This window comes from Melospiza georgiana, chromosome 10, assembly GCF_028018845.1.
Source record: "Melospiza georgiana isolate bMelGeo1 chromosome 10, bMelGeo1.pri, whole genome shotgun sequence".
Lineage (NCBI taxonomy): Eukaryota > Metazoa > Chordata > Aves > Passeriformes > Passerellidae > Melospiza > Melospiza georgiana.
Window position 1 is genome coordinate 19,110,232 of NC_080439.1, and position 24,529 is coordinate 19,134,760.

Consider the following 24,529-nt stretch of genomic DNA (forward strand, 5'->3'; position numbering starts at 1 on the left):
TCCTCATCCAAGGCTCTTATTCATGAATGTTGACATTCCAGTCCTGCCAGCACAAAGCACAGGGCTTAACTGCACACCACAGGGAGCTACCAGGAAAACAAGTCAATTAGAAGAGTCACGTGCAAGGATTTGGTTTCTTCAGAGACCACAGCTTCATTTTCAAAAAAATAAACCAACAAACCAAAAATCAAAGCAATTTCTACATAGTAACCACATTCTCATAATCACAACATAAGGATTTTCAGTAAAAGTTGGAGTGACCACTCAGAGAATATTTACTGAGTGTTACCCTGCAGTTTTAAATATTGGTAAGTGAATCCCATTTAGAGTTTTACCCATAACACTCCTTTACCAGCATTTCCTTCCCTTGCCAACCCTGCACAGATTGCTTCTCGTGCTCTCAAATGCTGGAACACAATTCTGTGTCTTGTGCCTCAGTCAGGGAACTTCATTAACAAATCTAATCACGCATGCAAATTCCTCTATAAAGCTGCTGGGGTGCAAGTCCCTTCAAGAAAGAAATCTCATTTTGGTAAAGCTGAAGCCCACACTGACTCGGCAGCAGCTTTGCTGCATACAGCTGTGTAAAGTTCATGGAAAACACCAGAAAACCTTTTGAACCCAGGCAATTTTGCAGTGCAATAAGAATGTTTTCCAACTGTTAAGTGAGGCAGCTCATTTAGTGAAAAAACTCCCAAGAAATTTCAAGTCCTTTTCACTGTAACCTGAAAAAAAAAATTGCATTTAAACCCTGCTACTTGCAAGTAACGTTTTTGTAAACGTCAACAGTCCTCTATTGAATTTTCAGAAATAACTTTAAGTCCTTGCCTACAAGAGCATCATCTGTATAATTATGAAAATGGTACCATTTTCTCCTGGCAGAAGCCTTAATTTCTTTGCTGCAATATAAAACTTTGGGAAAACTCATCATGCCTAGAATGCAACAGCAATTGCTCATGGGAAGAAGAGGGGAAGAGTGGAAGAAACAAGCAGCAACCAGGATCAATGAAAGAAGGAAAGCTCAGAAAGCTGCTGAAATTTACTGCAGAAGCACGTCCTCTACAGTTTAAACAGAGAAGCCTCACAAGCACACCATATAATAATTCCAACACCTTAAAAGATCAAACTAGGGTAAACAAAAAAGAAATTGAAAATTATTAATTTTCCAACAAAATTCTGGCTAGTATTTCTTAACAAATCTTAAAAAGGAACTATGGGAAACCAGGAATACATGCAGCAGCTTCCAAACAGCTTTCAAATTCTTAATACTGCATACATTTTAAGTTCTGTTCACTAAAATGTAAGGAAATAAACTTTACTGCCAAACAAAGAGCCATGCATATGAGTAGAATCATTAATAGAATTACTGGATTAGAAGCCATATTCTGCTACATTTAGCCTTACAATCTCATTGCAACTAGTGGGGCCAATTAAAAAACAATCACTGCTCATTGCATAAGGATGACATTGTTAATAGTGCAGCAAGAAAACAGGGAAATTTGACAAAAGAAAGCAAAATAAAGGGCTTGCCAAATTACAAATGGTCAAAGCATCTTGATATTGAAACTAGAGAGCACACTAGTGGATGTATGATCTCAAATCATCAAATTTTAAGCAGCAATAATTTAATTTGCAGAATTATGTCTTGATGCATCTAAAAAAACCAGCCAATATGTATTTCCAGCAAAAGTGAAACATAGGTGATAGAAACACACACATTAAAATGAAACAGAAAAGCAACAACTCCCAAATTAGTACACACATCTATATATATATGCACACTTTTTTTTAAATGAAACCCTGAGCATTTGTGCAACTACAATGGTAAATGAAGGGGAAGCAACAGGAAAATCTAAGTGATAGTCTCATAAAGCTTTAAATTCATCTCTTAGCTGGGAAGCAACCACAAGAAGACAGAAAACCATTTACAAATATCTGAGAGATGTAAACTAAAAAGAAAGCAGGATTAAGGAATGAGAACAGAAATGAGAGAAGGCATTAAGTCAAAGCAAAACTCTCTCAAGCATCTAATTATATATGAAGTACTTCCTGAAGATCTTATTGAAAATACCACCCGTTAAGGGCATGTAAAATTAAATTAAAAAGGGCTCTAAGAGAAATCTCACCTAAGCACCTGCAAAGACAGAGGTTACAAGATTATTTACTCAGTATTTCCAAGTTACTAGCTTCCTAGTATTCTAAATGCAGCCCATCCTGTTTATATATGAAGCCCCCCAAGAAGAGTTCACAGAAGTGCACACATTGAAAAGGAATTGCTAAGATAAATTCTGGGTTTAGCTATTTGGTTTGACTTTAGCAATATGGCCTCAGGACATTTTCTCCATTCATTTGCAAATGTTTCAGGTGATCCTGGATGAGACAGCTACAGTGATGCACCAGAACTAGAACGACTCAAATGTCTCCCAAATTCAATTACAACTTCCCATTAACTGTTTACACTCAGGATGTTAACAAATAAGATGGCTTTTCAGAATACTGAACCCAACCTACTACAACCATGTTCTATGTACAGTCATATATTTTCCTACCCTCTCGTTAGAAATAACTTTATTAAAAGCATAAAACCAACTTATAACAATTCTGAACCAAAGAATTTCATATTCCACCCAAAACTACCTTTCCCTTTTGGATTCCCACCCATCAATCTGGCAAAGGCATATAAACAGAGATACCAGTTGTGTGCTAATACGTGCAGAATCATCACTAAACCCAATATCCATTCTCCAAGCACCACCTTGCTGGAAAGGTTTCAAAGCTTGAAGCAAAAAGAACCCATGGCTCTAGACAAGCTCCAGTTAGTATCTCTGAGCAGCTTTGGCCTGGATGCCCTGGATCCCACAGGCAGCTCACCTCGACCTCTAGAGGAACTTCGACCTCGAGGAGCCCCCACCACCGTTCCTCCTCCGCGCCCCGTCAACCGCAGCACAGCAGCACTGTTTACAGACATCGAGAAATTTCTCTGCCAAAAAGAAAGAGGCACAGTCACATTTGACTGGAAAAACCTTCACAAAGAAACCACAAATACACAAACAAACAATAAAAACCAAACCAAACAAAAAGAAACAACAAGCATTTGCCATTATCTGAAATTAGGCTTTGTTTTTATTACAAATTCTCTACAATTAATACTGGAAAGGAAAAGGATTCCATGCCCACATGAGCAGCTGAAGCAGTCTATAAAAGGATCTTGGTCAATATTATCATTACCAAGTTACTTAGCTGAGATTTCTATGCTCTGAAGTAAGCATTTGAACAGCTACTCCTTTCTCATGTGACACCAGAGGCCATTAGAACATCAGCAGTGTTAAACACACATTCTGCTGCAAAAAGAGACTGGCATCTGCCTATACCTGACACCAATAATTAATACCAATTCTAAACTTACTTAAGCAAAGCAGGAACATGTAAAGACCAAGAAAACTTGAATAGAATTATATTTACCAATGTCCTTTGCAGAAATAAGCCTTTTTATTCTCTAAATATCACAAAAGTAACATATTTTAGGAAAAACTAATTCTACTTAGGGCTTCTGAAACTTAAGTGATACTCACTCATTTTCATAAGAAAATAAACACCAGTAAAATTCAACTTTAGCTTAATATGAAACAATTGCTAAAAGAAAAAGCTATTTCAATAAAGAATGGATAAATATAACCAACTCTGACCCTATTCTCTGAGCACAAACACTTGGAAAACTGGGCCAAAGAATTCAGAAGCATGTACAGAAACATTAACAAGTAAACCTGAACTGACACACACTTTCTGAATGCAAGTTTTGAATAATTAGAATGCAAAGGACTCCAAACAGTTGTTGTATCAGGCTTCTTGAAAGGAACTTAGAGTCAGCAAGGTGCTTACATCAACTCATCTGAATTACTATGACTTTGAAGGTCTTCAGAGAACAATGAGACAAGTGATTATATACAATTTAAAATCTAAATCACTAACATCAAAGCCAACAGGAGATTTAATACATTACAGAAACATTTCAAAAACTGCTTGATATGTGCTCCCTACAAAAGTATATCTTCAAGAAAGAGCTGGTAACTAATTAGACTTGAGGAGAAAGAAAAAATGCAGTCATGCATGGCAAAAAAGCAAGGTCAGCCTCCAGCAAATCTGTTTTCTGAGCTAGCTCTTAAAGTTTAAAGCAACCATTTCAACTGCAAGTGAACAGGAGCCACCTCCATCTGCCTCTGAGCAAACCACCACCTTTCTGGGTGCTGACACTTCTGCTTTTTTGTTTGCAGAAGCACTGAAACATTTCACTAAAAAAACATATTTGGTTATCAGAATCATTGTCTTGCATAGGAGACTCTTTTTTTTATGCCTTATCCTTCCTGTAAAAACAAAATAATGATCTCATTTTTAAATTGACTTGTGTGCCTGAACCCTGAGCAACTTCTCTCTCCCCTCTGAAGAGCCTTGAAGGCATAGTGGTAACAACCCACATGATAAGATCACAGTAAGAAGTAAAAAAGCAAAGTCAAAAAAGCAAAAACTGCCCTACTATTGATCAGGGTATTCCTTCAATGACCAATGCTGACAATGCAGACTGAAGAACAAAGCTGCCACAAAACAGCTTTAGTAGCAAATGAAGATTTCTTAGGAAACAGATGTCAGGAAAATAACCAGGGAGGACACAAAAGGATCTCCATTATATTCAGCAAGAGTTTGAGCCTCCCTTACTATGCAAGCAGGTAAGATTAAGACAACCAAATTCTCCCCTAAGGCAAATGGGAAAAACAGGAGCAGTGGGAAAGGCAAAGGAACATTTGCTGCACATTGCCAGTGCTCCTTGGTGGGAAGCTCTGTTAAAGCCATCTGCAGAAATCTCCTCTGCTTCAACAGACACTTCCTTGGAAACACATCTTACACAAATCTCTGATTGTAAATATATTGTATTTCATTACAGTAAGTGAATCAGTTGAACTCTAGGTTAGCTCAACAACTTTATCTTCAGAAAAGTAACATTTTACATAAAGAGAAACAGCGATTCCATCCAAAGCATGTCCATGTCCTATTACAGGGAACACTGTAGCCTTAAGTATCCAATTAAATACTACAAAACTAAACACATTGAAGTTCAAATCAATATAGCTGACATGATCTGTCACCATCCATAGATAATACACCTGTAATTCAGTTTGAGACAAGTTCTTCCCATGGTAAACATGAAACTGCAGTGCCATCAGGTGCACAACACAGCAGGAATTGTTCTGAATCTAAGGCCAAAGTAATCCTGACAGGCTCAGCTGCAACTGAACACTGCATCAAAATACCAGTGCTGTGATCAGCCTCTCCTCTAAGGACTCCCACAGCCCTGCCTCTCCTACTCTGAGACAACAATTCTATCCTAAGTATTCCTAGAGGGAGTAAAAAGGTCTTTTAAACCTCCCTTCTGTCAATCTTAATTGTAAGATTGCATCACCACTAGCAGCAAATCCATTAATATTCACCTCAAAATCACTTCTGAAGATGATTCTTAATGATAAACAATGCTATGTCATGGGGAATAAACACCAGAATTTCTAACTCAAAAAATGCCATTCCCTTGCTGCTTTGAATCAATCATGAAGACAGGAAAAAAGGCATGAAAAACCAGACTGCTGACATCCTCTGGGTCCCCAGAAAGCATTAAAGAAAAAGCTTTCTTAGAAAGGGAATATGGACCTCTTCTTCTAGATTATCATTTCTGTGGAGATTTTAGAGAACTGTTACACTGCTTAAAGGCTCCTGTATGATCACAGGTGAAGAGGAGAAGGGAAAAGCAGTGACACAGGATACACCAACTCCTCAGGAGTTTACAAGACTGCTGAAACACTGGGCACTGCAGCAGAGGATCTATCCCTGAAGCTCAGCAGCACTTCCCATCTCATCTGTACTCTGCACACTTTCCATCCCATAGCCTTGAACTCATGTTATTCCTTGCAGAGAGCATCCTGACAAACACCAGCAGTCAGCATCCCCTTGTAAGAAGCCTGAAGGACTCCACCATGCATCAGCAAAAGAATAAACCCAAAGACATTTACACAAAGGTTCAACATTAAGGGTGCTACTGTGTGTCTGGCTGACCATTTCTGGGGCTTGCTCCTGAACCCCTTCTCTCCCTACTCAAGAACAGGAGCTAAGCTAAGCCTTCCCACAAAAGCACAGTCTCAATCTCAGGTGCCTTTGAAGACTATGACATGAAATGCTTACAGTGTATCCACATGAACTCAAATCCAACTGCTGATTAAAACCTAAACCATCAGTATCTGGTGTGAAACGACAGCATCCCACAGACACACAAGAAATATGGACCAGCTCTGAAGAGGAAGGAAGTCTGGAAGAGATGAAGAGGATATGCCAAAATACCCAGGCACAAAATGAAATGAAAAATTCAAGAACACAACAGCCTGGGGCAGGCAAAGGAAGAAGGATGCTCTGATATCTTAAGAAGCTAATAGTAACACTACCCACCCCTGCAAAAATCAAATCACTCAAGCCAGTAAAAACACTCAGCTTCCTATTACAAAAGAAACAAAAATCCAAACCACAGTATTATGAAGTAAGAAAAGTGCTAAGAAACATGACAAATCAGAGAGAAACTGCAAAATCAAAAGTTCTGAGAACCAGCAAGAGGAAACCAGTTCAGAGTCAAAACTCAGAGGCACTTATCCAGAAAAAATGGGTGGTTTTCTCCACTAGGAATCAAATTTAAAGCAAGATATTTCAAACTACCCAGATCAGTCATCCCTGAGATGGAATCCTTATGGACCTGTTCTCACTCTGATCCATCTCTATGTGGTTATATACCTATAGATATATCAAAGGAGGAGATGAAAAGAAACTGTTTATATACAGAGCAGTTAACAGTACTGCATCTTAATGAATGTTAACAGTCAAAAAACTTCAGCATTTCTCTAAAGAACACAAAACAGGGGCTACAGAACCTAGCCACTTTTGTGATTCTCTGGTTACCAAAGAGAAGGTGGTAAAAAATGTAGAAAAATGTCACTGATCTGAAAATGATGCACACTTAAAAAATAGGTAACACTTCCCAGATGGTGATCCTAGATTTAACAACCAGTCTTCCTTCAACAGAACATTGGATAAAAACCATTTTTTCCAATTTAAGACAATAATTGAGCATGGATAGAATTTAAACTTTATGCTGACACAGAATGCTTTCATAATATCCTTCTGTGTGTCCTAGGTTAAAATGAAAAGGTGCAACCAAAGGTATGTATTCTATTAGCATCTCCATAAGCTGCTAAAATAGGTGAGGGAGTGTTCTTTAACTCCTCTGTGACTCATCCTTGGTAACAATCTCCACTAAAGGGCCATCAAGGTCTCCCATAACCCCATGACTCACAGAATTACACCACCCCACTGTGAGATGCCCCACCCAGGGGAGGAACCAAACATTCCCACCTTTATATAATCTGAGGCTTGGAACACCAGGAGAGCACTACCACTGCATTCCCAGAGGACAAGAGCTCAATAACCACCACTGGACCTCCAGACCTTTCCACAGGATCACTGCTCTGCCAAAACCACATCCACCACTCCAACAGGACTGCAGCCACCATTTAATCAGGCTGCTAGCACCACCCTGCCCAGCAGGGTGTCAGGTCATATCCTAACTCTGTCACTTTAAGTCAGAGTTTCTGTACTACTACCTTTAATTTTCCTATTAAACTGTAGTTCTGACTTGGAATCTCCTGCTGGTTTGCCTTCAAACTAGTACACTGAGATGTCCTAATTTCAAATTTCATTGTTTTTCTTAATGGAAGCACACTCTTTATTATGTCTTTGCTCTAATAACAATCTTAAGATTAAAAAAAAAAAAATACACACCTGTTCTTCTTCTGTAAAAGGTACAAGTGCCAGTGGTGGCAGGGGCTCCTCTTGTAAAATAGGCAAAAATTCCTTATCCAGAAGGTCTGAAGGTATCTGTATAAAAGAAAAAGAGCATGCTACTCCATGCAAGTATTTCTACTTCAGGGATGATGACACACACACTGATTCAAAATTTTTATTCTTCCAACTCTGTCTCCATCTACCCAGTACTTCCAGTAACTCTTACTGGGGGTGAGTATAACTCTGCTGCAAATTTACAACCCTCAGAAAAAAAGTTCTTACAAGCAAGGCATCCAAAGCATCCCTCACCAACAAGGCCACTGACATCAGAACTCAAACTTACACACCACTACAGCTGAAATCTGAATCAAGTGACATTTCATCTATTGCTTTTAACTGCAACACATTTTTACAGCCAGATTTTTAATTAACAAACTGCCACCTACAGCACAGAGGCTGTATTTGAAATAAGCAGTTCCAATTTATAACCAACCAGAAGAGTAAAAAAAAAAAAAAACAAAAACCAAGACCAAATCCAAACCAACCAAAAACCACACAAAAAAGCCAAGTACAATGAAACTACATGTACAGATTAACTAGAGAACACTTATGACTTCAATCAAAATAAATGTTAACATTAATTTTGAATCAGAAGCTCCATCAATAGCTGCAATCTTGAGGATGTGGACAAGAACCACCAATTACATACAGCAAGTGAGTTCCAATTATGCCAATGGACAACTGCCTCAAAAATATCTAGTTCATAACACTAAAGAGTTTTTTTTCTTTTAGATATATGCTAGCAGAAGTCTTCCTGTTTTCAGTCAGTCTCTCTTTTGATTAGATTCAACAGCTTAAAAACATTCCTGACATCCACTAGCTGACCTGAACCACTGTCAAGAATCCTTTCAGTCTTCACAACCAGCATCACTCAACACCCTGGAAACATGTGGATAGCAAAAGAAAGACATACTCTAATCATAATGCCCTTCTGGCAAACACATAGGAAGAAAATATTATTTGGACCATTCATAACAATCAGAGAACTTCCTGTAACACAGGATATTTGAGGGTTGTTCTGAATCAGCCCCAAGAGCAGAGATCTCAACATCATCTGACATTACAAACACAAACTGCAAAAAACAGCAACTTCTGACTGGCTGACCTATTCAAGCATAACAAAGATCTAAATCACAGTTTCCTGAAGTAGAACAGGACAATTCTGCATGTTAAAGCATGGCTTTAAGCTATACCACACTTAACAGACTTAGAAAAATCTCTGACATTCAATGCCCTTAAATCCATTATTTAAGCAACGCAGGGCTCCCAGTATTGTACAAGAATGTCAGCACAGCCAAGACAGGATAGGAATCTGAAGCTGTGTGTGCACATCTCCATTCCAAGCTCAAAGCATTATCCTGACATAATTTCTTGCAGTCCCTCCCTTCCCCAAGGGTAAGCTCTCAGGGGCATTCAGACCTCCAGGTCTCCTGTAACAATAAACCAACCACTGCCACCAGCTAAAGAAAAACCCAATGTTCACAACTACAAAATGTACCAATCATTTGCCTGAAAGAGCTCTGAAATTTTGTATCATCTTCTACATCACTGAGAATCCTTGTTCAAAGTGAAACCAGAAGGAAGTTCCTGATTTTCTATACTGCTCTTATGCATTACATGTCATTGTTTGTGTGTCCTGATTCCCAGAGAAGGGAGCTACCTGAGGACTGCTCTCATTGGGCCAGTCACCTGCTAAATTGAACTGACTTAAGATGGGATAGAGACCTCTTGCTTTTTTCAGATGATCTGCTCATATCATTTATTGCCTGACTTTGTAGCTGAATCAAATAACTATCATGCACTACATTAAATAAAATCCTACTGAGGCAAGCAAATCTGCACAGCTGCAAGGCGACTTTAACCCTCAGTCATCTGTGGCAGTGAGACTGAATATGGCAATCAGGTCCTTTTGTTCTCTGGGGTACAGGAAGTTACCCCTAAAATGGAAGAAAAACCAAAAAAAAACCAAAAAAACCCACACACACACAAAAAAAAATACAAACAAACAAAAACCCCAAAAACACATGGAATCTGGTAAAAGTGCAATCAAACAAGGGCACACATGAAAACCCCACAATCAGCCCTCTTCAGTCTGGGATTGCAAGAAATATATGATTTCTCTGTCCATAACCACAAAATACAAACTATTCCTAATCACAAGACTGTCATTAGGAACACACACACAAGGGCACCTTCCTCTTCCTGCTCACCTTATTATCCTTTAGAAAAAGTGCCAACATTTCTTCTCTCCCATAGCGATAGTCTGCAAGTTTGTACTTGGGCAAGGCCGGAGACAGAGGAGGGGATGTCACGCTCCCGCCACTAGACAAAGCTCGCAGCCTGAAAGGAAGTACAAAAGCAATAAAAATGAACTGAGAATATCTAAACCTGTGCTACCATCCCTCTGCACATTTACAGATTTGACACAAACAAAATAAATACAATACTGAAAGTAAAGACATTAACAGTTTAACTTCAAAACTCTCAGTGCTTCAATAGGAAGAGTGGAAGAACTTCCCTTGTTTCACCCACAGCCAGGAGAGCAAGAAATAAAAGAATTGCCATGAGCACATCAAGGAATTCAACTTGCCCCAGGAAAACTCTTGTGCTGACTATACAGCAAGCCAGCTATATCCCCCCTAAAGCCTTGCCTAAGCTATTCACACAGGCTGCACACAAATCAGTGGGACACCTTAATGACAACAGCTTCCTTTTGCCAAGAAAAATTCTTACCATGCTAGAGAGTGCAGCAAATATTAAGCTAAGGAAAGGGTTTATTCAGATGTTTCATCAAGTTTAACAGAACAGCACAGTAAATTTTATACGAAGTTTCTTCTTATGTCTCTGGAATCCTTCCTTGCCATAAATCCTTTTTACACAAATTAAAATTAATGGCTTTTATTTTTTGAGAGTGCACATAACATCTAACTTAGGGTTAAATCAATAAAAGAAAAAATAAAATTAAAAAAAAAGATAAGTACAAAATACAATGACACTCTACTTCAGAGGCATTTGAAGCAGCAATCTAATAAATCTGATTTATGGTATCAGATAAATATGCTCATACATTTGTTCTAATCCCACACAGGTAAGTTACTTGACTTCTTGCAGGTAGCACCTTACTGTTGTACATGATGCCCATTCTGCAGGTGAATTCGTCTCATTCTACACAGTCACTTCCTCAGCTACCCAAATCCTTGGTATTTTCAAGTTTGAGGAATGTTTTACAAAAGGTTATGTGTGTAAAGAAACAAAACCCTGCTGACTTTCTTACATTCTGTCTGATGAGTAACTTAGACAAGTAGAACAGTAAAAGCTCTTCTCAGCAATCAAAAAATCCTTGGCAGGGAAGTAGCTCTAAATTAAAACAGTGATTCAGAGACTACCTTTCACCTAATTATTGAAACATGCTTCGATTTGTTTTACTGTCCTTTAAACAGAAAAGAAAAAAAACATTTGCAAGTCAAAACCTGATTTTATTTCTTTAGTTTGGTGCCACCCCGTGGCAGTTCCTCTACATAACCACTTCCAAACCATGCCTGCAGAAGAATTATTTAAAGGATTTGATGGCTCAGTGAAACGTTCAACATCAATCAGATCAAATGTGACCCAGAGTCTCACTGTTAAGTGATACAGCAGCTTATGTGACAGTCATGACTATACCACAACCCAAAAGAAAATTTATAAATCTTCTGTTTCGTTTTTCCTGCAAAAATACACTAAAATTCACTGAAGTCTAATATATGTTTCCATACATAATCTAATCTGGTTTTTAAAGTAACTGGAGACTCACTACATCAGTCCCCTCACTGTGACAGTTCATTAAGTTGCTGTTGAAATATTTGCTTTTTTTAGCATTGTCTTCCCCCTTCTCTTTTTAATATAACTTTGGCTTCCATCCATCAAGAATGTAATCATGTCTGTCTTACACTGAAGAGCACTCCAGCACAAGATATCTGCCTGGTGGTATATTTATAGATATTGATAAATTCATTCTTTAACCTTCTTTCATTCTAACAAAATAGACTGAGCTCTCATTGTTTCACAAGCTGCAAATCATGTCTTGCTTCTTCACTGAATTCTCTCCAATTTCTGTATATTGTGTATAGAAATGTGTCAGCAAAAGTGAATGTATTCAAGGAACAGTTCTATCACATGCTCTGCCCAACTGTATTTCCTATAACCACCCTGCATTCCCATTCACACACTTGGACACCAAACACTCTGCAGAAACCACACCACTCAATTCCTGTTTGTAACTGAACTCACCAATACTTTACAAGAAACTGGAACAAATGCTGAATAACCACACCTGTGCAATTGCTCTTGCACAAAAGCCAGGACAATGCAGGTCAGACAAGCTGTAAAACTAACAGCTGACAAAATTATGTGACAGCATGGATTCCCTTGAACACAACAGCTCTCTTTTCCTGACACTTTCCAATACAAGTGTGCAGGACACTGACACAAAACTCTCATTTTTTTCCATATTCCATACAGGGATTAGGTTCTTTAAAACTGGGAAAAGAAAAAGCTTGCTTAGCTATAGATTTAAGTCAAGTGAGGAGAGTTTAAGAACTTCCTTATTAACATTCATCACACAGAAAGACTGAACAAGCACATCTTTAATTATTCTGTGCATACCTCTGAGATCATAAACATTATTCCTCCTTCAAATGCTTGGCAGCAAGGTAAATATTATACATTAACATTACAAAAAACCCAATTCAATTCTTACACAAAGCCAATTCACAAAATAAAGACTCATTTTATAACATTGCTTCAGATCACAGGCCAGGGACTGAGGGGAAGCAGGACAAAACAAAGATATTGTATCCCCTTCAGTCCCATAATCAATTCTGCTCCAAAGGAAAAAAAAGTCCTTTTAAACAAGTTCTGGAATCTGACAAAATAGACAAAACTTACCATTCAGGCCCAAAGTTAAGTGTCTGAGTTTCTGCTGCCATTTTTTCCTGTTCTATTCCTCTTTTTTAAAAAGTGTGAACCTGAAAAATAAAGATATTTATTATGAAAACAGCTGGATTGATACAGTGCTTCACAGATTAATTCAAAATACAAAAGCACACCTGGTCATGCAAATAAGTGAAAAAACTGACTACACTGATTTTTTTTTTTAAGGAATCCATTTCAGCTTTCCAACACAGATTGATTTAGTAATATAGGAGCAACTGCATCAAGATTTCTTCCCTAAATCCCTCTTTTAACAGCTCAAACAGGACACTGGATTAGGGTGTCTGAGGAAACAATTTGTACAAACACAGAGAACTTGATGCATAATCCTCTTCTCCAAGAACAGTAATGCTTAATTAACAGAATTGCTGCTTCCTGACAATTACAAGAGGATAAAAACCCCACTAGAATTACAGCAAGACAGATTTGCCAGCTGAGTGGCAGAGTATTCAAGAATTTTCCACTGCTCATTCTTGAAAAATAAGCCTTCTAAAGATTGAGTACATCCAATGCTACCAAATACTCCAAAATTCTGCAGGCAAATGGCAGCATTTCTTTCATTCTTGGTTTTATTAAGCAGAAGAAATGCATAACTTCAGACTTTAGCTGATTTCATTGCTATCAGCCAAGGTAACTCCTGCAGACACCAGGAAGGCTCAAGTCAAGTTCCTACATATCCAGAGTGTATGGACAAGAGCAGATGGAGCCATACAGGAGGGAAAGAACAAGACTAAGGTAACTTTTCCCTAAGAGAACCAAGTCCAGCCCAGGCAGTTCTGGAGAAGTGCCCTTTCATGCAATAAAGACAGCTCCTCCTTCATTCCAGCAGCTGCCAAATCCAAATCTTCAGAGCAAGATAGTTTGGTTTTTTAAAAACCAACACACTGAAGGTAAAGCCCAAGAAAAATAAGAATTTGAAGCATCATCTTCAGACACTGGTTGATTAGACTTCAAGAACCCATAATGTCAGGGAGGGAACTCTGCTGTATCAGAATCACACCCCTTAGCAAATCCAGGGACTAAATAAGGAACTTCATGGGTTTGTCTATACTTTGCATGAAAAGGTGATGAAAAAGAAAAACAAAATCCAGGGAGACAGAGGTGGAAAGGGTGTTACTGAAAAAAAGCAAGACAAAACTAAACAAAGGAAGCTTTTTTCCCTTCTATTTATTCCACATAAGTAATAATATTAAAGAAAATAAATCAAGATTCTCAAAGCAAGAAAATGACAAAACATGCTAAAATGAAATATGCTAAAATTGCTTGAGCAGATTTTACCCAAATACTCTGGGCATAAGATTACAAATGCTTATAAACTCCCTGCAGTCTAAACCCACCAACTAACATTTGGCTTGTGTATTTTAACAACATGCTGTATCTTCTTTATCCCATACACAAAGTAATTTATATACAAATCTTAATGGTTTTATTTTCACAATAATTTTAGATAATTAAATAGAATTATCCCTACTAGCTGCACCAAAAGCTAATACAAAAATACCCAGATATTCTCCCAGGCCTAGTCTGAGATGATTTTGGTCTGATTTAAGTTGCCTTTTGGAAGCAGTTTACAGCTCATGAGAACATTCAAGCCGTATCCATTCACCATCCAGCATATCAAAATGTAAGGTGAGGTACCCAAAGACAGCATGCAGCAGCCACAAGAGAAAATATGGTGGTGCAATTCAAGTAAACCATCATGCACACTGGGCAGAAAGAACCCTCTAACACAATTCCTAGCACCCTTAATTGGATGGCTGTCCCTCCACCTCCTGCAAGGCCTGTAATCCTTCTGCTGGGGCTGGTGTGGGGTGGAGAGCTGTCAGATCAATCCATGTGCATCACCAGGGAACCTGGGATCTCTAACTCCAAACATCACAGCTAGTCCAGTATCAGTAAGACCAAAAAGGCTGCCACTCAGGGTTAAACAACATCAGATACAAGGACAAAGCACTAAAACCCAGTCAGGATCAAACTGTTCACTGGTTCTGGACCCACCTGGCCCCACTCTTCAGCCTCTGTGTTACCTTCCCAAAAAACTGAGGATGCTGTGTCCTGTTTCTCTACTAGACTTCTAAGCAGTTTAGTACCTACACTAGTCTCATCCCAGTGAGCTGCTGAATGGCTTCCCCTATCCCTCATTTTGGCCACCACACTTTGTTTTGTGAACTTCCTCTTATCTATTGCACTCAGGTAAGTTACTCCATCCCTAAAAGTTCTGACTGTATAAATTTTGAACTGCAAACAAAACAACTGTAAGTGCATGAAATTGTACTGAACACATCCCCTCTGAAACAGAATAAAGCAGACATGCATGTGATCTGAACAGATGAGACAGGTGAAATGAATAGTCAACATTACCCACAAATAAAACACACATTAAAAAGAAATTACAGGCAAGTTTGGGAGAAAAATATTGGACAAGAGACACCCTGAAAATGGGCAATGATTTGGGTGGGGGAGGGCAAAGAACAGGGAAAAGGCTCAGGAAAGCTAAGACAGCAAGTGCACCACAGGAAAACACTAAAGCCACATGAGAGCAGATGAAACAAAGGGAGTGGAAGCCTGTGCTGCTTCTGCTGGCCCTCAAAGTGGCAGCCAAAGGGGAGAGCACCGAGAGCAACCTGAGAGGAGCCTCTGACAGTGACTGCACACCACACCTGGCTCCTGTGCAGGAGCAGCTGCACCAACTGGAAAGGCAAGTTGGAGTGGACAAGGCAGCACTCGCATCACAGGAGGAGAAAGGGTGGAGCAAGAAAAAGGATGAGGAATTCAGAGACAGGAATGAAGGATCAGGTCACAAACTTCACACCTTTTGCTCAGCCAAAATGGTAAACTTATCACATCTTTATTACCTAGATAATTTTTCTGGGTCTTAAAATTCACTATTAATAACAGAAATGTTGATTTTGGTATTTATTAAAATGCTGCTTCCTTATTAATCAAGGATGGCAAATTACAAAAATAACATATACCTCATATTTCCTCCTTGATACAGTTTGATGAGGGAAAAGCCCCTTTCTGAACAGCTAGTTTTGTGAGTTGAGGTTTTCTACAAATCAAAGGTTATTCATCAATAAATCTCCACAGTACAGATTTTACATGGGCAGAGAGCACATGGGCAGCCCCAGGCTGAAGCAAGAAACTGAGGCAATATTCTGATAGTGGCAAGTTAACACCACTACCAAAGGCCAAGGCAGCCACCTGGTGCTGCCCACCGCTCCTCCAAACCAGAATGTTTTTCCAAAGTTTTCTTCAAATAAGGTCAATGCTTGATCAGGGTGCCAGTGCAACCCTACAAACAGTTGGGGTTTTCCTGCATGTCTTTAGGAGAAAATGGAATTGGGACTCTATTTTCCTGAGGTGACAGCCACAACAGCCACTGACCTGCCATCAGCATGCAGGAGTAAAAAGAGAAGAAATCACATCAACCCCACCAACAACCTGCAGGCTGGCAAGGGGAAAAAACCCTATTTTGTCAGCTGTTTAGTACTTTAAAAATCAGAAGTCCACCCTGTGAACAGACACAAATTGTAATCTAATAACATGAAGCCTTTAAGTGGCTTTCACTCCCAATTAACAGGTAATATCATACATGCAGAAGCTGCCATCAACAACACTCATTTCACTGGCTTACTTTAGGAACAATGGTTATTTTACCAAGCTTACAGTTTCTTAAATTATTTTTCAAGCTCACCATTTAGTACCTTACAAATGTATTAAAGCTCTCAAATATCTGCTACAGACACAAGCCAGAACTTGATTCTACTAGCTAGATTCATGTGTTAAAATATGTAAGATGTTTCAGTTGAAGGCATACAATTACTGTGGCACGCTTTGCCCACAAGCTCTGGTATCTTATTTAAAACATACAGCTAGCTAAATATATAAATAAATATAAATACCTAGCCAAAGAGCTGTTTTCAGAGATCTGAAATACCAAAACTACCCCATTTTCCCAGACTTTGCTCAAGCTCACATAATAAAATTAAGGTTCATGTGTTACTGATGGGCACCTGCATTAAGACTTTCAGGCAATGCTGAATTCCTACATTTCCATTACAGAATTCCCTCAGCTAGTGGCACATGACTATCTGCCTCACCAAGATGTTCTGGGCAGAGACTACCAAGAGAGAGGTTCTTGGCATTCTAAGTTAAGCCTAGGCAATGGCTGCATTCAGGTCTGACCATCTAATCTTTTCTGCAGACAAAAAAAAATTAAAGATTTGGACTGTCATTGCAATTTACAGCTTTGGGGCCACTGCATGCTTAGGTTTTTAATTAACTTTGGAAACCTAAACCTTGAAAAATATATATACCACTGATCCTTTCTATACACAGCTATTTTATTTTTAAATTATCTACTCTTTGATCAGAGATGTTTAAGAAGAAAAGTATCCTTTCCTTTCAAGATAGTTCTGTTGCTACTGAAGGTCTGAAAAAGTCTTTTAAACCCAGAAACTGGATGAAAATGTGAGAACCAAAGACCACAACAGAAATCCAACATGAGCAGCCTTAAGTGCAAGGAAATGGGCTGTCCTTAAGTAAATGTGGAGGAGGAATTTAACAGCAGTGCTCCACCATTCAACAGCAACATTACATCAAGATGAGAAAACTTCACCTTCCACAAGCAAGAAAACTCCACAGGCAGCTACCAGAGCTAGCTAATGGCAGTGCCAGTAACTGGGCTTTAAAAAAATTCACAGGTTCACTGAAAAAATTAATGCTGATTTTCTCTAATTTTTGAAATATTAAGGATGATCCACAACTGCATGCAAGCCACCTTTGAAGTGCAATGGTAAACAGGATGACTCAGGTGGCTCCACAACCTGTTTGATATTAATCACTGGCTAAAGCAGACAACACTGATTAAAGGACACTGACATAATTAAGGCCAGGCAACACAGATTTATGGAAGACATGCAATCAAAATATACTTTTGGAAGAACAGAAAAGTCATTGCTTGAGCAAGTAGATAAATTTTAACTTCTGCAGAACATTTCAGTTCAGGAGAATGTTAAAAAGGACAAAATCATTCAGAACCACACAAAAAGTCTCAAATCATCACAACCTAAGTTTTCTTCTCTTCTAAAGAATCTACAACAACCCATCTCAGAACAAAATTCTCAAAACCAACTAAGAGGTAAGAAGCTATCTTCTATAGAGTCTGTAACATCGGACACAAAACTTCTAAAACCTAAGGATGACAAACATGGATATGGTAAATAATGGAAATGACACATCATCAATTGTACCACCATGAATTATTCAAGGACTCAGTCCAGTACAGCAGGTTACACTGAATAAGGCAAAGTCAAGAGACTCACAAGCAGAAAACACAGGCAATATATAAGAAATGTAAAACTATTCTGGAAAAACACAGTCCTGCAACCATGCTGAGATGTATTACATTAATCAATTTAAAAGGAATATATGATACAAGATTGACTAGAAGAGCTAACAAAAACCATTTAACCCAGGAAAACAAAAATGCAGAGTAAATATACACTAGATTTTACCACTGAAGTGATACTGTGTCCTTTCTGTTTTAAGAGGCAAAAGAGCTGTAAATCAGGTGTTCAAAAATTGATAGAATCTGACAGACATGCCCAACAGTGAGAAGAAAACATACCAACAACATACTAAAGCTCTATTTATTGAGCTTTGAGAAAAAATTAAGTATCTTAGTCTGTAAATGATCACTCAGGTAAAAACATCAGAAGACCCAAGTTTATTCAGTGAAGGGACTGAAGCAAGATATCTGGAGATAATCAACAAAGTTACCTGGTTTTAGATCAATGTGAAAATATTTTCTAATATGTAAGTTCTAGGGTAAACAGAAAATTATTCAGAGGAAAAAAAACCTATTAGTCACATAATACAAGATGCCAGCCAAGTCACAGGAGTCTCTTCTGGCTTACCAAACTTGATTCCTGATAAAGAAAATTTTCCAAGGCCTATCTACCCACACACCACAAAGTTTTTCCTAAGGGAGCAATGTCCAAACCATCCACTTCTCCAGAAACTGCCTCTATTATTACACTTACATTTCTGGATCTCTTGAAGTCTTTTAACCTCCCTGTCTCAAACCCTTGCCAAAGTATTTCAATCTCCTGGCAATTTCTGATCAGAAATTGTCCATGACTACCTCAAACTGCACTTTCAAACTGGCACTGCCCTGCTCACTGCACAGGGGCACCTAAAGCTTCATGGAGCACCTCAGCTTGCAACATGTTGCACCTCAGTCAAGCAGGACAAATACAAGTAGCCCTTCAAGGACAGAACTGACACAAGAGACGAACAAGACCTACACTGCTCATAACCAAATCCAAAAACAATTGAGAACATTAAGTGACACAACTCAAGATGTTCTCCTCCTTTCCCACCTACTATTGTGAACTTGGTGGTTAGATGTAGGCTGGAGAGTTCCCACTTCTTGCTTCACCTGCACACAGCCAAAGGTGAACACTTTTCCCAGCTCCCCCCCCAGAACAAAGCATGACCTCCACCTTTATTTTATTACCAGACTCTGGCCAAAGGCAGACACCAGTGATTAAACTCCAAGCACAGCCAGGGAACCACACCCTTGGCCGTGCCACTGGCTGGAACACAAATGCTTCTCTTTCCAAATCCTAGCCCAAAACCCTGCCAGAGCTCACTTCCCAGCTTAAAAAAAATAAAAATCACTTTCACATCTGCCTACCTTGTACATGGAAAACTTGCTGGCAGATAACTATTTCACCTGTGCCCTTCCACAAGGCATGACAGATCAAGACGCCAAGTGTACCCAGCTGCTCCCCAGCCAGAAGCCAGACTGTGAATGCAACCAAAACCCCACTGCCCCACCTCTGTCCCACTCACCACACACATTATATAGCCCATACATACTTTCAAAGTGGAAGAAATTCACTGACATCAACCACTGAATTAACAGCTCTGGGCTGCTGACAGGTTCAGGGGTTCATTTTTAACATATCCTTTCAATAACCAGCTGCTTTGGGCTTTGGATATTCTCTCCCTCCCCTCCAACCCTGTTCCTTAAGGTTGCCTGCTCATGCAGTTCTGAGACATCCTAAACTTCAGGAAGCAAACATCCAAGAGTGAGTGTTTAATAAAATATTCTAACAGAGAGAATCAGCATGTCTATCAGACTGCACACTACGTATGAACTACAATACTTTTTAATAGCATATCCATTTTTGCAAAATTTGCCCAAAGAATTCACTTCTTTTGATCCAAGAATTATATATTTATAAATTGACTTGTGATATTAGCCTGATCCTGGCCTTAAGACTCTTAAAACTTAAGTGTTACAGAGAAAATCACAGATGCAGATGATTCAGCATTAACTAAGCCTACCATGAAAGCTTCCACTGCTTTTAATGGTGGTTGAATGGGGCATCTGATTTATTAAGTCAAGTTATGAAATGTTTTTACATAAAAACCTTGCCATATGCTATTCCATGATCAGCCTCACTCACTTTCTGTCACACAGTCTAACACTGACGTCAGCCCTGCTTTGTGCAGGAGGCTGGAGCACACAGCCACCAAAGGCTCTTCCAACTAAATCATCCTCAGATTCTAACACACATGGCCCAAAAAATCACTTTATAAATCCATGACTTGCCAGCCAAACCAACTCCTTCCACATGGCATTCTGCCTCTAAGGCTGAATGCACATAAATTCAGCTATTCAGCTATCTATCATCACAAACTTCACCCAAAGTCATCTCTGCAGTGTCCAGAGTGCATCTCCTCCTTGTTTCTTCCAGTCTGAACAGACACACCACCACACATGGATCCCATCTGCTTTCACCCAAACTGATCAACCACAGACATCCAGAGCCTCTGAGTGTCCCAGTCACACAAACCAGTATCTTTACATAAAATACTCCTAACAGAATGCAATGTACATGTATTGTCAGGAAGAGAAGGAACACAAAAGAAACTGTTTCATTGTAACCAGAACCTGAAACAGGTATTTCTCTACTGAATAAAAAGGACAAAATTTCAAGTAACAAAACACAAACTGCAGTGCATCATGCTTACTTTCACCGGAAAAGTAACTATTTAACAGTACAAAAATATCTTTCTAAACAGTTTTTGTAACTGTATATGTAAGCTTGTTTATCTGTTTATAATGACAAACTACATATACAAGCAGACCTACTAAAGCCATCAAGTTATTGCTCTTTATTTCCCTAAAATTTTTAAACATATGGCCAAAGAGAGAATTATGATAATGCACTGTTTTAATAACTGAGATGATCAAAAAATAGTGATCCAGAAAGCAGTCAATAACACAGTAATTTAAAACAATTCTCTAAATCACAGAATCACAGAAGTTCAAGGCTGGAAGAGACCTATAAGATCATCAAGTCCAGCCCAAATATCCATCAAAAACTTTCACTGACCTACACACTCTACAACCTCTACACAGCTCATGGGATTCCTTCTGCTTTTCTCATAATCCTGAGGTCTCCATATCCAGCTTCTATACATTACAAGCTTTAAGGATTACAGGAGAGGCTCACTCCTGGAAAAACACACTTTGATTTCATGCTTGGGAAAAAGCTCAGATGCATCAAAACAATTCTATGCATCCTTCCCATTTAAAAAAGAAGAGAGGCAAAGAATGATTTCAATGGCAGCCTAGTTTCCCATGCAGGCATCAAGCCATCTCTACAGTGTCTAAATTGAAGGAATGCTTAATCACCTTTAGAGGAAATGGAATGAAAGCCCTCCCTCTGCAAAAAAAGAGAAGTGGACACGTTTTGTAACCAACACACAGAACAATCTCAGCTCCTAACAAAGCAATGCAAAGACCTCAGCCTGCTACAATCTCCAGCTGCCATCTGAGCTAAACATAAAAAAATAATGGTATTAAACATGCCCATGATGAACTGGTTATATATATCCACACACATATTGCCACCAACCACAAGAGGGCCAATACTGTACAGACCTTGTCACTTCAAGCACTTAATTCTTAGTTCCATCCATAACTTAGGCACACCTTGAGCAAACTTGCTACATTTTCTCACTTCTGGTGATTTTCAAGCCAGATCCTTTATGCAAACAAAAAAAAACGTTCTGGAGTTGAGAGCAAGAGATACAAGGAGAGGCTGAGCTGGGCAGGAAACTGACTTTGTTCCCAAAAGAGCAAACCCCATCCCCCTGCAGCATTTCACACACCTTGCCTTTCAAATGTCACTCTATTAATTAAAATAAATTGATGAGAAAACCACACAAAGCAAGAGTCCCTTTCACGGCAAATGCTTCCTCAGTAAACAAAGAAAAAGGTTTCTGCTCACCAAAGCATCCAATGGCTCTCTAGGAAGCTCTGTAGGGAGAAGGCTCCCTTGCTCTGCCCCATGGCTCTATCTATAATCATGAATTATAAATAGTTTATCTCCACTAATCTTTGAGCAGCAGCACTGAAGGGGGAATAATTAAGGAAAAAAGAAAAATTAAGAACAAACTGCTTTTTTTTTTCCTAAATCAGACTATGAGAGAATTTTATACCATACTTGGAAGAGTTCTAGGGAAGAATTTTAAAGACCTCAATGAAAGAATAAGAAATATATATATGACAGTTACCTGAATTTGCAAGACCAGACAAAAGCAGGCAAAATGAGATTTCACATTCTTAGTAATTAAAATAAATAAATGAGCAGAGAGGCCAAAGGGGAAAGCACAAATCATAGTGCCCAGCTCATCTTCATCAGTTACTCTGAACCATGTTTTGCCTTCCAGGTTTAAATAGAAACCTTTCAGCACAGAGATGCACCAGCAAAGCCTTCAGCCACTCAGCTGTCCCAACAATTTGTTCCATGGGACTCTGACATCTAGGGCTGCTTTTATTTTAATGAAGAATCTCTAGATCTTAAAAAACTACTGATTTTTTCTTACATTCAGGTATGAGGAACTCCAGTGACTGAACTTCATTCAGACATGAGAGATACATTGGTGCTTAGTCACAATTCCTTAATAAAACCCAAAACCTACTTTGCACTCCCTTTTTATTTTTTTTTCCTCAACTGAGGAGTAAAACTTGAAGGAAAAAATTAATTACAAAGCCCTCAACTGTCTATTTACAAGCATTTTTTTTCACTTACATAATCACAGGGACTATAGTTTTAGTTTACTATATGTTTTAGAAACACAAGCAGAAATGCAAACAGGAGCACCTGAGGATATTTTACAATCCTCAATCCACCTGAGGATATTTTACAATCCTCAAGGTCAACACCTGTAACAAAAGTAAGAGTCCAAGTTTTCACTGTGGTATCAATTTTTTTTAAGCACCCTGTGAAACAAATCATTGCTGCTCCAAAACCACATTAGACTTTAATTCTGTGCTCCTGCTTTAAAACACAGGCCCAAGAAAGCATTCAGAAAAAGGCCCAAAAGAAACACAGTGAGCAGGTGTCCCCAGGCCCATTCCTGCACCCAGGGGCTGGGAGAGCCTGAGAAGCTCCCAAAACCATTCAACCCCAGCATTTACACACAGCATTGCCAGATACTGGAGCACTTTATCAAAGTCTCAAAACAGGAGGTGACATCCAACTTCCAGGGCTAAAATTCTGCCTTCTCTTTAATCCAGCAAACTATTAGACAGAAACTTTATTTTTTTTTTTTAATCACACATTCATACAGGAATTAACACCAGGCACACAAGCACTGATATCAACTGACTGGTACAACTACATGAACCTGGGGAGCAAAGCAGGGGCAGATGGGGCCATGGACACTCAACGTTTCTGCTGGCACCCCCAGGATTAATTAGGTCACACATTTTTACAACTAACTGCTCAAAGGATACCTATTCAAATGCATGGCAAGAAAACCAACACCTCATAGCAATAATACTCTTATTATCCACTGCAGTCACCACCCAAGGACAAAACTTAAAAATAGCGAAACAAAGCTTTTGTTGGTGACAACTGCAACTAATTTTGTTTACAAAGGTTTCCAATTATCACACTGTGTATCAACCAAATGCTCCATTCACAGAACAGCAAATTAACTTTTGTTTATTAAAGAGTTTCTTAAGAACAAAAGCAACCAGCAGAATCATACGAAAAAAAATTCACACGTACTTTCCAGGAACTTGCCCAAGTCAGCTCCTGAAGCAAGAAAATAAAATGTGCAGCAAGAAGTTAGAGGAATATAATCAGAATTCAAAAGTCCTTTTCCCATCCACCCAAGCAAACAGATATTCAAGAATGACAGTAAAAGCAGCACACCACGAACGTTGAACTGAATGTTACTGGGGGAAACGTGGATTTTTATTCCAGGAGCACTACTTGGCAATACCTCCTTTTGGCCTACACCTTGTCCCAATTCAAAGCGCAATCAGAGAGAACTGAAAAAGCCGTAAGTACTCTGTTGACACTGAAACTACTCGTCTTGGATCAATAGCAAACGTACACAATTGTGATCGATGCTTTCTTCAGCCTGCCAAGGCTCCTCCAGTCAAACACTGCCGGTCACCGCTGCTCCCAGCACCCTGCTGCCTGCGCGGGGGAAGGCTCGGAGCTCCCTCCTTCCTCGGCCAGTGTAACCCGACAGGGCCGGCCGTGCTCGAAGCGGGGCTCACCGCGGCGCTGCCGCTGGGCTGGGAGGGGAC

General features: G+C 39.1%; 1 protein-coding gene across 10 annotated transcripts in view; it reads right to left on the bottom strand.

The window, feature by feature from the left end:
- The window catches only part of GIGYF2 (GRB10 interacting GYF protein 2), a 75,681-nt gene that overhangs the window by 50,700 nt on the left and 452 nt on the right, over nucleotides 1-24,529 (bottom strand). For 7 of the 10 annotated variants that reach the window (XM_058030906.1, XM_058030902.1, XM_058030910.1 and 4 more), the window contains exons 2-6: nucleotides 24,000-24,026; nucleotides 12,853-12,932; nucleotides 10,137-10,266; nucleotides 7,864-7,959; nucleotides 2,872-2,980 (exon numbers count right to left, since the gene is read on the bottom strand). In XM_058030906.1, the coding sequence (XP_057886889.1) occupies nucleotides 2,872-2,980; nucleotides 7,864-7,959; nucleotides 10,137-10,266; nucleotides 12,853-12,893 (376 nt within the window). In that variant the 5' untranslated portion in view covers nucleotides 12,894-12,932; nucleotides 24,000-24,026. Of the gene's footprint in view, nucleotides 1-2,871; nucleotides 2,981-7,863; nucleotides 7,960-10,136; nucleotides 10,267-12,852; nucleotides 12,933-23,999; nucleotides 24,027-24,330; nucleotides 24,518-24,529 lie in introns of all 10 variants that reach the window. The other 3 variants (XM_058030904.1, XM_058030905.1, XM_058030903.1) reach the window with 3 other exon arrangements.